Below are 15,778 nucleotides of genomic sequence, written 5' to 3' on the forward strand. Positions count from 1 at the left end.
TCATTCCTTTTGATGGCTGAGTAATATTCCATTATATATATATCCCACATCTTCTTTATCCATTCATCAGTCACAAATGCTTTTCTAGGGCATATAACCATGGAAGGCAGTTGACAGGCCACAGGATATGTGCATCTTAAACTTAACGATATCTCCAAATTTCTGAGACCTACACCTCTATACTGCCACCAGCAATGTGTGAGAGTTCGTAATGTCCCACATTCTCACCAATACTTTTGCATTTTTACCTGTGTAGTGGGTACACCACATATAAAATATGTGACACTGTATATGTGGCGAGCACTGTTCTAAGCACCTTACGTATTTTATTTTATTTTAATTATTTATATTTTGCTAATTCAATGTAATTTATTTTAATTATATTAAATTTTCTATGTGATGGAAACTAATATTAACTATATTTTTACATATGAGCAAACCCGGGTCTGGTGAAGGTAAGTCATTTGTCTCATTTTAGTCTCTAAATGACCATAAGGTCAAAGGGATATTAAAAAAAAAAATAGAAATTATACAACTTGAGGGAGACAGTGGACTGCTGTGGACATATATGGTGATTTGCCATCAGACAGTCTTGGGGCCAAAAATTGTCTAGCACACTTCCTAGCAGTGTGATATCAGTTTCCTTAGAGGTAGAATAATTAGGGTTTCAGTACCCATTTGCAAAGGCTGTTGTGAAGCTGGTGTCAGATGGATGTGGACAAACTCCCAGTCCTGTGCCTGGCACTTAGCAGACACTCAGGACAGATGTTACCCCCTTCCCCATGGCAGTCTGCAAAGATGCCGCAGGTAATCTGCTCTGTAAACTCTAAGGCACCATGCAAATTAATATGAGTCTTCTTTTCCCATTCATAATTGAGTCTACAGTGCTGTGATTAGGCACGATTGCCTCCCCCTTTCTTTCAGACCAGGAGCCAGAGTTTCAGGGAGAGGAAGTGATTGCCCAAAGATGAGCCACTCAGAAGAGCCAAGGCCGGTGCCTCGGCTCCCTGCTGCTGTCACTCCAGCTTACTCCTTGGCCTTTCTCACTTCCATCCTCTTTCCTCCCAGTGCTGTCCTTGCAGTAACCTCTCCGAGGTCCCTCCTGGTTTTACCAGACCCTCTACTTGCAGCCATCTGTCACTTACTAAACTTGGCAGCAGACCTGTTCCCCCGGCTGATTGGATACAACTATTTTGTCCTTGTTTTGTAAAAAAGATAGTAGTAGCCTTACCATCAATACTTCCAGCTCTGGGGGCCCAAGCTCCCAGGCCCACCTCCTCTGTGGGCAGTAGACAGAGGGCAGGGTCACCATCACATTTTACAGACAAGGCCTGAGACGCAGAGAAGTACATCTCAGGTGCTTTCTCTGTTGAGCCTGCTTTTCCAAAAAGGAATCTGGATGGTGCTGAGTTGATAGACTCAGTGCCGTCCCACAGGCTTTCCATCAGTGTTTATTCCTTGGCAGAGCCTTTTAAAACCTTCTCTCTACCTTCTCAAGATAAACTCCAATTCCTTCTCATGACATTTACAACCCTCCACGATCTGGCTCCTGCCAGGTTCTCTGGTCCAAGCCTCATTAGATCTCCCCACCCCCCCCACCACCACCACACACACAATTTAACCCTGAACAGGCAATCTTCTTCCCATCACCAGGCCTTTGAATCTGCTGCTCCTTTGCCCACCCCTTGCAACCTGGCAAACATCTCCCATCTCCCAAGGTTCGTTCAAAATACCCACTGTGGGCCCCTCTCCCACTCCCTTCAGACCCTGCTTTGCACCTCTGTTGTGGTTACCCACTGGTCATCTTTATTGCCGTGATTTGTTATGTATTTGATTGATATTTATTTCTTCCCTTTAAACTGTGAGCTATTTGAGGCCTAGGGCTGGATCCTGGAGTGTCATTTTCTACATCTGGAAAATGGGGATTATCTTGTTCATCCCATGGGGCTGCTGTGAGGAGCAAATGCTGTGTTGGCTCTGGGATTCCAAATCTGAGCTCAGAAAGAGGAGCCTTAGGGTCACACAGCCAGTAAACAGCAGAGGGGGGGCTTTGAGTCTGGGTCTCCTGAGCCTGTACACGCACTTTTGCCCCACTCACAGATGGGAAGTGCTAGAAAGCCAAGCTTTATGCCTGGGAGAACATAGTACTCCGGGAACCCCACAATGGTTGATGTGCATTTACAGATGAGAATGGGGAGGCACAGGGAACTAAAGTAGCTTACCCAAGATCACACAGTAAATTCATGGCACATGTGGCTTGGGACCCATCCCTTTAATCCCAGTCTTCCTCCTTCCCTAGCTCTGTCACTGTCCCTGGAGATACAATTTATCCCTCTGGAGGCAGCTTAAGACAGCCTCATTCCTCCACTTTGCCAATGAGAGACTGAGGCATCGTCTTTCCCAAGGGTCTCTCAAGTTGGACCACAGCCCCACAGGGCACAGCTGGATCCCCTCCAAGCCCACCTTGTTCTGGGGAGAGCAGCAGGGTCCAAGGCCTGGAAGGGTGATGGCTGAGGTACCTTCGGCTCAGTTAATGCTTCTTCCACATTAACTGGCTCAGTGACCTTGAGCAGGGAACAGACATGTGGGCCCTGTTCGTCCCCATCTGGCTGGGACCATGGTCCTCACAGCCAAGCTGCTGACACACCTGCTGCTGGGAGTAGAGTGAAATCATGTCATCACAGAGCTCTGGAGGGGCGCCAGTGAGGGTGGCAAGTCTTTGATTTCCTCAAGACTCCCCTTGGCCGTGGGACGGCAGATTGTCAATCACCCCTCAGCTGCCCCAAACCCCACACATGGGCTCTGTGAGGCCAGACTATCCTCATTCTCCAGCCATGACATGAAAGGTCAAAGGAGCTTCTGAGTTGCCCTATAGCAGAGTGTGTGTGATCATGACCTCTGGAGCTAGGCTGCCTGACACTGAAGCCCAGCTCTTCCACATAGTACAGTATGACCTTGGGGTCATTCCATAACCTCTCTGTGACTCAGTTCCCTTATCTGGGAAGGGAAATAATGATAGACGTCCTACCTCATATGGTTGTTGTGCAGATTAAATGAGTTAATACCCGTAAAATATTTAGGACAGTGTCTGCAATACAATAAGCACTAAATAGGTGTTACTAATGGAGCACTTGCAGGTGCCACGTATGGTTCCTCTAACCCTCACAGGGCACCCAAACCCAGGGGTGTCATTTCTGTGTTGTGTGTGCCACCCCACCTTCCTTGCTGCTTTCCTGAGAGAGCCGTTAGCTGAACCCTCCTCATTTCTGCACCAGTAAGACTGTACCGCAAGTCAGAGGTTTGGCCTGGACTAGACCTCAGGTGTCTGATTTCTGGTAGAGTGAATGTTCTTTCATGGATGCTTCCTGGGGTTGTTGGGACCACTCAAGGGGCTGCTGTGAGGATTCGTGAGCTCTGCTGCCAAGGTGCTAAGGTACCCACCAGGGCCTAGACTATGGAGATAGAGCTGGCCTTCCCTCGGGCAGTTTATTCTTCAGGGTTACCCTCAGATGATAAGAAGATGGAAGAGTTATACACACACACACACACACACACACACACACACACACACCACTCACAACCACCAGGACCACCAGGACCACCAGGACCAAGCCCAACCTACTGTTTCCTCCAGTGAAGTGGTCACCTTTGCTGCTTTCTCCCTCCCCTCCCCCACTGTTTTCCTCCCACCTCTATCCCTCACCTATTCTCCCTCTTCTCCTCTCTCTCTCTCTCTCTCTCTCTATCCCTGACAGCCTCATATTATAAGTGAAACACCAGATCCACTAAGGGGTTGTCATGGGCCTTTCACTTCCCTGAGCTTATCTTTTCATCTGTGAAATGAGCAGAGGTAGGGGTTGGATGGTAAGAACCAAGACTGAATTTCAGGTTCTTCAAGGCCAGACTCCCTCTGATTCCAAAATTTGGGGCCCATGGACCCAGCTTAGGATAGACAGGGGCCTGGTGCCAGGTCAGGAAAAGGCCTGGAGTGGCTGCTATCATGTGACCCACACTCTGGACTCTGGGTCCAGCAGAGACCCCCAACTATCTTGCTTGAAGCCTGGACTTTTCCCACTGCAACATATTGCCTCTTAGTAGAGAACAGCAACAATAAACCTCACATGGAACTCTCTATATGCATATATGCATATATGCAAATCATTCTACAAATCACATGCAAATAGCCTCCTGACTCTTCCATATTGCCTTAGTGGAAACGGCACCATTTTGAAGCCAGTAGAACTGGATCTGCATCCCATCTAGGCCCCTGTGAGATGTTCGGCAAATGATGTCACCACCCTGACTTTGTTTTTCTATCTGTAAATGGAGCCAATAAAGTTACAGGTCAATCCAGGTAATGAACATACAGTGCCCATCACTGGTCCATCTTTATTCGTAGCACTGAGCTAGACACTGACAAAATAGTGGCAAAGAGGTAGACCTGTCCTTGCCATCTTGGAGTTCACAGTCTGGAGGGAAGAAAGACAAACAGCAGGTGCAAACCTCAATCTCCAAACCTCAGAGGCAGAGGAAACATAATTTTCCCTATTTTTCTGTAACTGAACTTACTTTCCATTTTGAGGCCCCATTCTGCCAGGGGCCAGAAGCTTCATCTCAGTCATTTTGGTATCATCTTTCCCCAGGAGTGTGTAATTTCAGTGAAGAGTTCTGATGCTCCTGGGGATGGTAGACAAATAATCTCATCATTGGTATCACCATGTATACACATTCCTTCCCCTACACCTGCTGCATCCTCACAACTTTCTGGGCCTTGGTCACTGCAGAGCCTCTGCAGGTCAGCACCATGTCAGACCCTGACTCCTGACTGCAAGACTCTATGTTTGCTGGCTCTCGGCTATGTCTGCCCCCCAACCTCCACCCTATCCACCTTCAGGTCATCGAGACCTCAGTTATTCCTTCCTCCCAAACCACATTCCTTGCTGCAGCTGGGAGAGCCCAGATCTGCCCCTGTACTTGGCAGTGGTCTCCTGTGTCTTTCATATCCTTCAGCTGAACTGGCAAGTCCCTGTTCACCTCTTCCCTTTCTATCTCAACACCCTCTCATCCCCACAGCGTCAGCCAAACCAAGTAGGAGCAATGATTCAGACAACATACATATAAGTTTCTTATGTGCCAGACCCTTTGCTATTAGCTCACTGAGATCCCCACAATAACTTACAAGGTAATTTTATTCTCTCCTTATCTGATGAGGAACTGAGCAACCAAGAGGTTGGGCCACACAGCTATTCAAACCCAGGTAGTCCAGTTTCAGAGTCTATGCCTTTAATCATGAAGCCAGGCCGTCTTCTTCCTCACCTCCTATCCTTTATGCAGGACCCCCCTGCCTGGAGCACCTTCTTCTGGCATCCCTTCATCCGGCTCATTCTACTCATCCTTTACGTCTCCCTTTTCCGTAGTCCCTTCCCAGGCCCTCTGGGTCCTCATGGCTCCTTGGACTGTTCCCACCTGAGCCTCTGCCAGTCACCAGAGTGGGTGTTTCTTGCCTACCATGCACCTTCTATGACAGGAACCACTTATGTATCTTGGAATGCTAGGCTTATAGCACGGACATAGCCCTGAGTGATTTTCAGTTCAGTTAACCCTATACTCTGTCAAGGTTAAATGAATACCTGGGGCCAGTCTCCTAAAGGGCATTTATTAGGCACCTTCTGTGTACGCTGCCCTGAACTAAGTACACTAGGAGAAATAACAATGAATGGCCAGTTGGGGTTGAACGGCGAGGTTCATCATGACCAGGCCAAGGTTGGCCCAGGGCAGTGATCTCTGTGACCTGGCTGTAATTTCAGATCATCTATCACTTTTTTTGCCTCTACCCCAGGCTCTCAAGCCTCCAGCCCTCCTGTTGTCCTGCATTCTTCCACCTTCCTGATTAAATGAGTTCAAGGGAAAGGACCCAGCAAACTTGTTTACAAAAGGAACAAAGATTGATCTAAGGAGGTTGATTGTGTCTCCTGGCAGGAGGGAGATTATTCTCCTCACTTGATAGATGAAGATCCTTCTACTTTGGGGGAGAGGAAGAAAAAGATGGAATTACAGACTGCCAGTGTGGAAAGTGTCCTTGAGAATTACCAACTTCTTTCTCCTAACTTTAAAGATGAGAGTAGGCTGGAGACTTTGTAAAACTCAGCCAGTAACTGAGCCACAACTAGAACCCAAGTTCTCAGACAGCTGGTTTGTTGGCTTCTTCAATTTGGCATCCTTATTCCCAGATCCCATAGCTAGCAAACCTCACAGACCAGGACCCCCAGTTCCAAATCCCATTCTGTTTTTTCTCCCCTCGTTGCCTCTCAATCTTTAGTAAAGCCCAATTTTCAGGTTCTGTGTCAGGCAGTTAAAGTACAGGCATTTTAGCCCATTCACATAGTAACCTTCCAGACTGAGTATTACAATCCCTGTATCAAGATGAGGAGACTGGGCAGAGAGAGCTGGCAGCTTCTCCAGCTAATAACCAGTTAGGGTTTGAATGCAGGTGTCCAGGTCCTTCTGCTTTCTCAGTCTATGCAATGCTTTTGGCCTGTGGCTGGGGGTGGCGTTTCTTCTGCGCTCTTACTTTCTCCACTATTTCTCCTCATATTCCTCTCTACTTGCAAAGGCTCGCCTATCAACTTCCTGATCTATGGGAATGATTCAACATTCCCTGTTGAACTGTATCTGACCTCAAGCCAAGAGAGGAGTCTGAAACCTCTCCTCTCCTTGCCCCACACTCACTGTGGGAGAGGGAGCTCTGGGTGGCTGCAGCTTCTGGCCTGGCTTTGTTTTCTCTCATCCTTTTATTAGCTGCCTAATTGGCAGCCCAATTAATCTGCTCATCTGTGAAGGAGGATGGATCACGATGAGCTACTCCATTTCCAGAAGCCATTCTCTGCCATTCTCTGAGGCAGCATGGCCAGGCCCTGAGTGCAGGCTGGCTCCTTGATGGAGGGCTGCCCCGGGAGCTGGGGTCAATTAGTGGACAGATTAAGCAATTATTAGCCCCTAACAAGGGCACCTGGTATCATTACCCTGCCTGTGTACTGGCAAACTGCAGCTTTAATATGAAGACCAACAAATAAATTAGGGCATCTGGTCTACTGCCGCGTCGGTGGAGAAGTAAATGATGTCCAACTGGCTTTCGGCTGCCGATGGATTCTGAGCCCTGGCCTAATGAAAAGCCTGAGATGTTGCTCACTGGTCACAGCAGAGTTAGGATATGCTGTGGAGCCATTTATCATTCCAGGAGCTAAGTGCCTGCCGCTGGCACATGGATCGTTCTTAGTTACCCTGCTGCTTCCTCCTGTCTGTCTGTCAAAACATACTTATCTTTCAGGGCCCAGTTCAAAGCCTCTTTCTGCTTGATGCCTTTCCTTCTCTCTCCAGCAGGAAAGGAGTTCCCTTCTACACCTTGGGTGGGTCGTGCACTTCCCTACCATTCTCCAGCTCTACAGTCATTTCATGGAATGCCAGAGCTCCATTTTGCCTATTTTTTTTCAGGTCTCTGAAGAAGGGATAGAAATGTGGAGGAGAGAAGGGAGGCATGAGGACTCAGGTTGTTTGTTTCCTGAGCCCCTCTCCTGTCTGGCTATGCAGACCATCACCAGAAGGAAGTCAGCAAGGGCAGTGAGAGGCTCAGATTCGCCCTTCAGGAAGATCCCTTTAGCTGCACTGTTGAGGGCACATTCCAAAAGTGTTTGCAGTCATTCAGGCCAGATGTGGTGGTGGCCTAGAACAGACGAGCAGCAGAGGGATGGAGATGAAGGGCAGATTTGCTAGATTCAAGGAAGAGACTTGGGGACTGCTTGATTGAGGGCGTACAGTCATGGAGAATTCAACTTTTCTAAATTTGGTGACCTGAAGGCAAGTGGTGTTGGTGCCAGTGAGAATCAGCAAGGACAGCCAGCCCTAGAGTCTGTGAACAGAGGGCCCTCAAAGTGGAAAGGGGCAGAGTAGGGACATTGAAGAAGCCTTCTCTCTTCATGTGACTTTAACCAAATCCCTTCTCTCTGCCTCAGCAACAGGAGGGTTTAGATCCCTGAGTCCCTGAACACATAATCATCCAGTCCAATGTCAACACTTAGCCATTGGAGAGCATCTCTTAATTCATTGTTTAGGGTTATCCTGCCTCTCCCTCATCTCTGTCTGTCAAAACCCAGGCCCTCCAAGGCATAACTCAAATACTCTTTTCTTAGAAGCTCTCATGGGCTATGCAGCAGGAAATGTGCTCTCCCTTCTGCCCATGGGCTTCAACATTATGTTTGGAACTGTCTCTTGGAAACAGAGATATATTTATAAAATTTACCAGGCAACACCTAATCCATAGCCACATGCCCACGATGGGTGACAACACAGGTCAAAATTCACCTTTTGAGCTTTTACTGCTTCCAAGCTGGGTAAAATGTGCTCCTCCCTCTTGAAACACTTCGAGGTTAACCCAGATGCTTTTCTTTCCCTAGGGATCATTGACTTCCTCATAAGCCAGCACCCTATTGCCCGTGTCCTCCGGGAACACCTGGTCTTCAAGATTGCACCAATGCTCAACCCTGATGGAGTCTACTTAGGCAATTACAGGTAAGGGGCAGGGGAGAATGCTTGGAAGCTGGCAGTCACAGGATGGTGGGATGGAAGCAAGGAGAAAAGGGGAATATATTTTTGAGAAAGAATTTTCCTACTACCCATGAGTGCATTAGAGGAAGTCTCACCCTAGCTTTTGAGAATGTGGCTAATGAGCCTTGGATGTTTCATGCACAGCCACTTGAGGTAACTTGCTGGGGTTTTCTGGTCAGTTCACTAGACCCGGAATCAAGAGAGTTAGAATCAGTTTTGGCACCTACTTCCCGTGTAACCTTGGGGAATTTGCTTTCCAGTCTGATGCTCAGTTTCTCTTGCATAATGAAGGCAATGATCATGTACCTGGCAGGGTACTGGGGAGAATCAAAAGAAATGGTGGAGACAAATGTGCTTTGCAGAGTATCATATGGTGGTTACAGTGATGACTATTTTGATTCTGTGTTTCTTTTTGGAGATCATTAATGAAGGAGAGTGGCATCCCAGGTCATCTGAACAGCATTTCTCTCAGATGTGGGCATACCAGCCAGCCCCACACTCACTCATGTGCTCAGACCTTGAACTCTCTTTCTCTGGGATGAACACCATAATTTATATAGCCTAAAATTTCACTGCCCGGTGGGTCATCTGCTAGAATATTGAATCCTCTGAGATAGTGTTATTATTCTTATTTGACAGTTGAGGCAACAGGCTTGCCCAGAGTCACACAGCCAATGAACCACTGGCTGTCTAATTTCACTGCCCTCATTATACCTCTTTAGAGTGGATGAGTCCCACAACTTGTAACATTCATTCTGTGTGACCTGGTGCCTGTCTGTCCTCCTTTCTGCCTCCCCTCCCACCCTGTACTCTTAGAACTGTTGCTCTAGCCACACTAAGCAAAGCCTAGTTCCCTAGACATGTCCTATTGGTCCCTGATTCCTTACCTCCCTCAAGGCCACTCTCCGCTGAGAACATGCTGTCCCTTCGTTAACTCATTAACCCTTCTTCACAATGCAGCTCATGTCTCTTCTTCTGCAAAGCATTCCCCAACCCCCCAGGCAGAATTAGTTACTCCCTTCTCTAAGCTCCCACAGACCTGGTTGTTGAACAAGACTTATCCCATTGTGTGGACTCCACTGGCCTTCAAGCCAGCAAAGAACAGGGACTGAGCCTTAGTGGTCCTTTTGTCCCTGATTCTGGGCAGCAGGGATAAGCCCACAGTAGATGCTCAAAAACTATTTGATGAATCTGAGTGAAGGAAAGGATGATTTTATTGAGAAAGAAACCAAGGTCTACACATGAGATGGGATTTACCCATGGTCAGTGGTAAGGCTCAGATTAGAACCCAAATTTTTAAATACCCAGACAGGTCCATTTTAAACAGAGTTGATTTACTCTTTCCAAAACCACGGCAACTGGGTCCAGAGGGGCTTTGCAGTACCTCTGGGTATAAGTTAGAGAGAGCCCATGGGATATGTGATGCCTTAATTAAAGACAGTTTTCCTTTCTCTCTTAATTGGCTCAAGCAATGGTTCATTAGCACTGGAAGGTTTTATGGCTTGCTGCAGGCCTGAGAGCAATGCCTTTCCACCTTCCCTGGACAGAATGCACTGTTAGTGATAATGGTGGTGGAAAGACCGTTTGATTTATGTTAACATTTCTGTTTAATTACAAGAGCGACAGTGGTCAGAAAGAGGTCAATACTGTCCACTCTACACACTTATTTATGTCATCATCTGCTGTCCAGGGATGGCAAGTTGGAAAGAGGTCTGTGACCTTGACCAAAATGTCTCCCCCCTCTGGGCTTCAGATGGCCAATGGGGTGGTGATGGGGAACTAGATGCTTTCTGTACATCCTCAAGCTCTAGATTTTGTGATTTGGGGATTTCAGGATAAAAGAGCGCCAACCCTCAGAAATGGTTCTCTACTGAAGTTTAAACTCTCAACGTTTTCCTAGTGAAAATATGTGTTTCTTATTATAAGAGCTGGAGAAAATCCCCAACCACCGGCATTAATCCTGTTGCTAAAACAGCTCTGAGTTGCGACAAAGAGCCTAACAGTCATGAGAATTCACTACTAAACGTTTGGAGAAGGTGAAAAATAATAATAAAGACTCCAGATTGAGGGCTTCAAGGTGCCTTAGAGGTGCTCTAGACCAGCCTTCCCTGACTACAGCAGTGTGTCCCATTTCCTGGGGGACATGCCTCAGCGTTATAGGGGAGAAAGGAACACAGAGTTTGAGTAAGTTTGGGAAACACAGAGTTAAGCACAACTAAATGTGTTCTTTTATAATAAGATCTTTCAGTTCTGAATATGCTAATCAACAGGAATCTAAGAGGGGTTATAGTATCCGGTGTTTCCAAAGATAAGTCAGGGAACACTTTTAGGGAAAGTGTTTTAGGGGAAATTTGTTTCCCCCTCCATCCCTCACCCCATCCACTGCCACTTCCCCAGCCCCGAGTGGTGTTACGGTTTATTAAACTCATTTTGGGAAATAGCATTCCAAGAATTCTGCTTGCCCACCCAGTGCCATGTCAAGCACTCATACACTTATCTCATTTAATCCTCACACAAGTTGGTGAAGGAGGGTGCTTGCTGAGATTTCTCTGCTGGCAAATAATGAAAATCTACTCAAATTAGTTTGAGTACAGAAGGAAAGGTGGGAGGGAGGGAGGGAAGGATACTTGTCAGCATTCTAGGGCAGTAAACAGAGCCCGACCTCAGAGGAACTCATCACATTGCTGGAAACCGGCTGGAACACAGACGGACGGCCACATCGCTGCCTCTGTCCTGCTCCCTTTCACTCCTAACATCCCCTCAGGATATTCAGTCTCTTGAGCCTCAGTGAAGTGAAATAATCCCCCTTAGGTCATGTGGCCTGTGAGAGGCAGGCAGACATGCAGGTCTGTGTTCCTCCCTGAGGCTGCACCAGACATGCCAGACCCTGTGTGAAGAATGAGACAGGCCTGCCCTCATGCCTGTCGTTGTCCTTCTCCCCCTCCTCCCCTCCTCCTCCCCCTCCCCCTCCTCCCCCTCCCCCTCTTCCTCCTCTTCCTCCTCTTCCTCCTCCTCCCCCTCCTCCTCCTCCTCCTCCTTCCCCCTTTTTCTTCTTCTACATTAAAGAGACAGATAATCCAATCTAGGAAGGAAAGGCAGGAGATTTTCACAGATGTAATCATGTAAAATTATATTTATGACACAAACACCTATACTATGGTATTTATAGTAAATTAGCATTTAACTGCAAATGGTGGCAGCTACCACATGACTGATAATGCTCTTTATGAGGAAGGTGGCATTTACTAACCAGACTGCCATATCTGCACCTGGACTGTGGCCTCCAGGAGGAGCAGGGAGGGCCTCCACTAGTTTACAGACTCTACTCCATACTCTACTCATACTGCACAGGAGCCGGCCACAATAGATGATGTCAAAATATAGCAGCGATGTTATGGTGTATAACAGTGACACAGGGCAACTGTACGTCCTGTCTTACTTACTGTGCTCCATTTACACTGGCCTGCTTTCCAGTTCAATCCGAGATTTCATGCCAACTCACAGGAAGGCCTTCTCAGAGCTGCCAGGATAGAGCAGGCCTCCCACTGTGCTCTTTCTAGGCACTCTGCACTGTCCTTTCATAGCCCTGGCCCCAGCTGGTAATTGTGCGGGGATTTATGTGACCATTCATTTAATGACAGTCTCCATCTCTAGACTGCAGACTCCATGAAGTCAGGACTTTGTCTACCTATGTCCCCAAAGCCTGGCAGAGTGCCCAGCACAGAATGGGCCTCTGATGTGTATTTTCTGGGTGAATAAATAAACCCAACAGCAGTGTTTAGTGATAGTGCCCCGGCACAGAGCTACAATCCCAGTGCAGAGTAGCTATGGCTGGATGCCATCCCCTCCCAACCCTTCACTTGCACCTACATGGCCTCCTAAGCCCAACTGTCTTGCCTGCATTACACTGAGATGGCATGAATACCATAATGAGCTGCTATTATGATTTACCAAACTCTGGTTCGCAGCCACATGTTACTGTACAGGACACTATACTTTTAAACGCACTTAAAAACCACATTTGATCTCTACAACAACTCTTTTAGAAAAGAAAGTCAGTTTTTATTATATACATTTGAGCAAAGGGGAAACCGAGCATATAAAGGTGAAGAACCATGTTCAAAGTCACATGGTGACACTCTGCATTCCCAGGCTTGTCCTCTGCCTTGCAAGCTGGAGGTAGAAGCAGAGAACCGGCAGTCTAATGTTCCCTACTCTCCTGAGCCTTGTTGTCTTTGGGTAAGACACTTCTCTCCACTGGTCTCAGTTTCTCCCTGCCCTCTTAGAAGAAGATAATGAGGTGGAAAGCATCTTCCATCACTTAGTAGAAGCACTGGGCAGAGGCTTTGTCAAAAATGGCATGGCTACTCCATGGATGAACTTGAGGACATTATACTATGTGAAATAAGCCAGTCACAAAAAGCCAAATACTGTATGTTTCCATTTATATGAAATACTTAGAGTAGTCAAAATGACAAAGACAGAAAGTGGAATGGTGGTTACCAAGGGCTAGAGGAAAGGGGGGAATGGGGAATCAGTGTTTAACCGGTATAGAGTTTCAGGTTTACAAGATAGAAAGACTTTTGGAGATGGATAGTGGTGATGATAGTATGGCATTATGAATGTACTTAATACCACTGAACTGTACACTTAAAAATGATTAAGATTGTAAATTTTATGTCATGTGTATGTTACCACAGTTAAAAAAAAATAAGAATGGTTCTACTACTGATGCCATGTGAGCATCTTTGAAGGGTTCTGGGAGATCTGGGGCCTAGAGGTCTTGAGAGATGGATCTTGTAACTTCAGGTATTATAAAGCCAAGAAGCTGCGAGGCAGCTCCCAATTGGAAAGCCATTGGGGTAGGGGGTGATGGGCTGAGTCGGTCACCGGTCGAGTCAAGTCACTGGGTTGGCAATTCTCGATGTCCTGTGTTAGATGTGGCTGCCCACGCCCCTTGCAACATTTGTACACAGTCTCTGCCACCTCCTTCTCCCCATCACTCCCTTTGCAGAGAAGAAGGCCCCACCCCCTCCTGTACCCCACTGCAGTTGATTTCTTCAGAGCATGTGTAATGCACGAGTTGCCTTGCATTTGAAAAACAGAACTCTCCATCTCCATATGACAATATGGAACTCTGTGTTGGGTTTGCATTTCTTAATTAGGTGCTTGTCATTGTGTATTCCATAGAGCCACGTATAAGTAAACAGTCATAGACCTTTGAATAAATTTATTGGTTTTATTTATGTTTCTGGGCATAAAAATCTATAATTACCAGGTACAGCCTCAGTATAACCGGTATTTAATGACAATTACTTTTTGTTACCATAGAAATGAGTCCAAAGTAGTTACCCATAATTTCTCATTTCCCAAACCTCACACATGCTGAATTGCAATATTACCATAGTAATTGCCTATTAGTCATCATAAAATACGCAGTTACCCAAAAGATAGCAGGATGCTATGAAATTTCTCATCTTCAGAAAACCTCAGTGCTTCTTGGGAACGTGGAGGTGGGGGAGAGCAACAAACCCCTCTGGGTGGTGCCGAAATGATTCAGCTTCATAGCATGGCACCACTGCAGACCCCGCGGTGGAAATGGATGCTTCTCCCATCTGTGGACCCGCACCACAGTATGTCTCCTGGCCCTGGCGATCTCACATAACAAAGGATGCTCCAGTGCAATAAATCCAATTTAACTAAAGTTTATTGAGGGCCTGCTGAGTGTCAGGCCCTGCGCTCGGCCTTAGGGAAGCAGATGGGAATCAGAGGCAGCCTTTGCCAATAAGAAGCCCTGTGTTTGTATTAGAGGGGTGTGTGTGTGATGCCACGGAGGCCTAGATAACAGAGGTAATGTCTAAGTGCCTACTCACTGTACATTAGCCATAATATCATCTCATTTAACCCTTGCAACAGCCCTGTGACAGAGGTAGTGATAGAGCCCATCTTTTTCATATGAAAAGTTTTTATGTAACGAAACATAACATACTAGAACTAAAGAACACAGTAGGGATATATTCAATCACTGTATGAGGAACCACTGAAATCCATAAGAAAATCTTGAATAACTTATTAGAAAACCAAAAAAGAAAACTAAAGGACATCTAAAGTTAATGCACAAGGGAATTTTTTCAAAGTGGTCAAAAACTAAAGGAGAAAGATTTTTTACACAATTCCAATGAAAATGTAATTTCAAAATAACATTTTTAAGGATTCATATTAAGTGTGGTTGATACACAATATTAATATCAGTTTCAGGTGTAAACATGGTGATTTGACAATTGTATACGTTATTCAGTGCTCGCTACAGTAAGCCGACGTTAACATCTGTCTCCAGACGTTATTATAAATTGTTGATTTTATTCCCTATACTGTACTTTTATCTCCAGGACTTATTTTATAAATGGAATGTGGTTCCCCTCAATCCCCTTCACCTATTTTGCCCATCTTCTACCCCTGGCAGCCACCAATTTGTTCTCTGTATTTATGAGTCTGTTTCTTTTGCCCCATTTAAAAAAATTTTTTTAATGTTTATTTATTTTTGAGAGAGAGATACAGTGTATGAGTGGGGGAGGGGCAGAGAGAGAGGGAGACACAGAATGTGAAGCAGGCTCCAGGCCCTGAGCTGTCAGCACAGAGCCTGACGTGGGGCTCGAACTCAAAGAACCGCGAGATCATGACCTGAGCTGAAGTTGGACGCTTACCGACTGAGCCACCCAGGCCCCCCTGCCCCATTTTAAATACAGAAGGAAGTTGAGGCACAGAGGCAGCCAGGAACAGGCCCCAGGTGCCTCAGCAGGAAGGGTCCGAGCAGGTTTATGAATCCAGGCAGTCCCACCCTAGCCTACTATGGAGGTCACCTCCTGCTACATCGTGTCCTGAACTCAGGCAGTGCTTCCCTCTGACTGCCAGTGGCGAGGGAGGGTTTTTTTTTTTTTTTTTATCTGCATCCCCATATTTATTTATTTATTTATTTATTATTATTTTTTGAATATATGAAATTTACTGTCAAATTGGTTTCCATACAATACCCAGTGCTCATCCCAAAAGGTGCCCTCCTCAATACCCATCACCCACCCTGCCCTCCCTCCCACCCCCCATCAACCCTCAGTTTGTTCTCAGTTTTTAACAGTCTCTTATGCTTTGGCTCTCTCCCACTCTAACCTCTTTTTTTTTT

At 46.4% G+C, this 15,778-nt stretch overlaps 1 protein-coding gene across 3 annotated transcripts in view; it reads left to right on the top strand.

Moving 5' to 3' along the window:
- Positions 1–15,778, top strand: part of BEND5 (BEN domain containing 5) — a 1,448,520-nt gene that overhangs the window by 1,315,678 nt on the left and 117,064 nt on the right. For all 3 annotated transcript variants that reach the window (XM_049618594.1, XM_049618596.1, XM_049618595.1), the window contains exon 8: positions 8,451–8,565. In XM_049618594.1, coding sequence (XP_049474551.1) covers positions 8,451–8,565 — 115 coding nt within the window. The remainder of the gene's footprint in view (positions 1–8,450; positions 8,566–15,778) is intronic.

Source organism: Panthera uncia (genome assembly GCF_023721935.1).
Source record: "Panthera uncia isolate 11264 chromosome C1 unlocalized genomic scaffold, Puncia_PCG_1.0 HiC_scaffold_4, whole genome shotgun sequence".
NCBI classification, from domain to species: domain Eukaryota; kingdom Metazoa; phylum Chordata; class Mammalia; order Carnivora; family Felidae; genus Panthera; species Panthera uncia.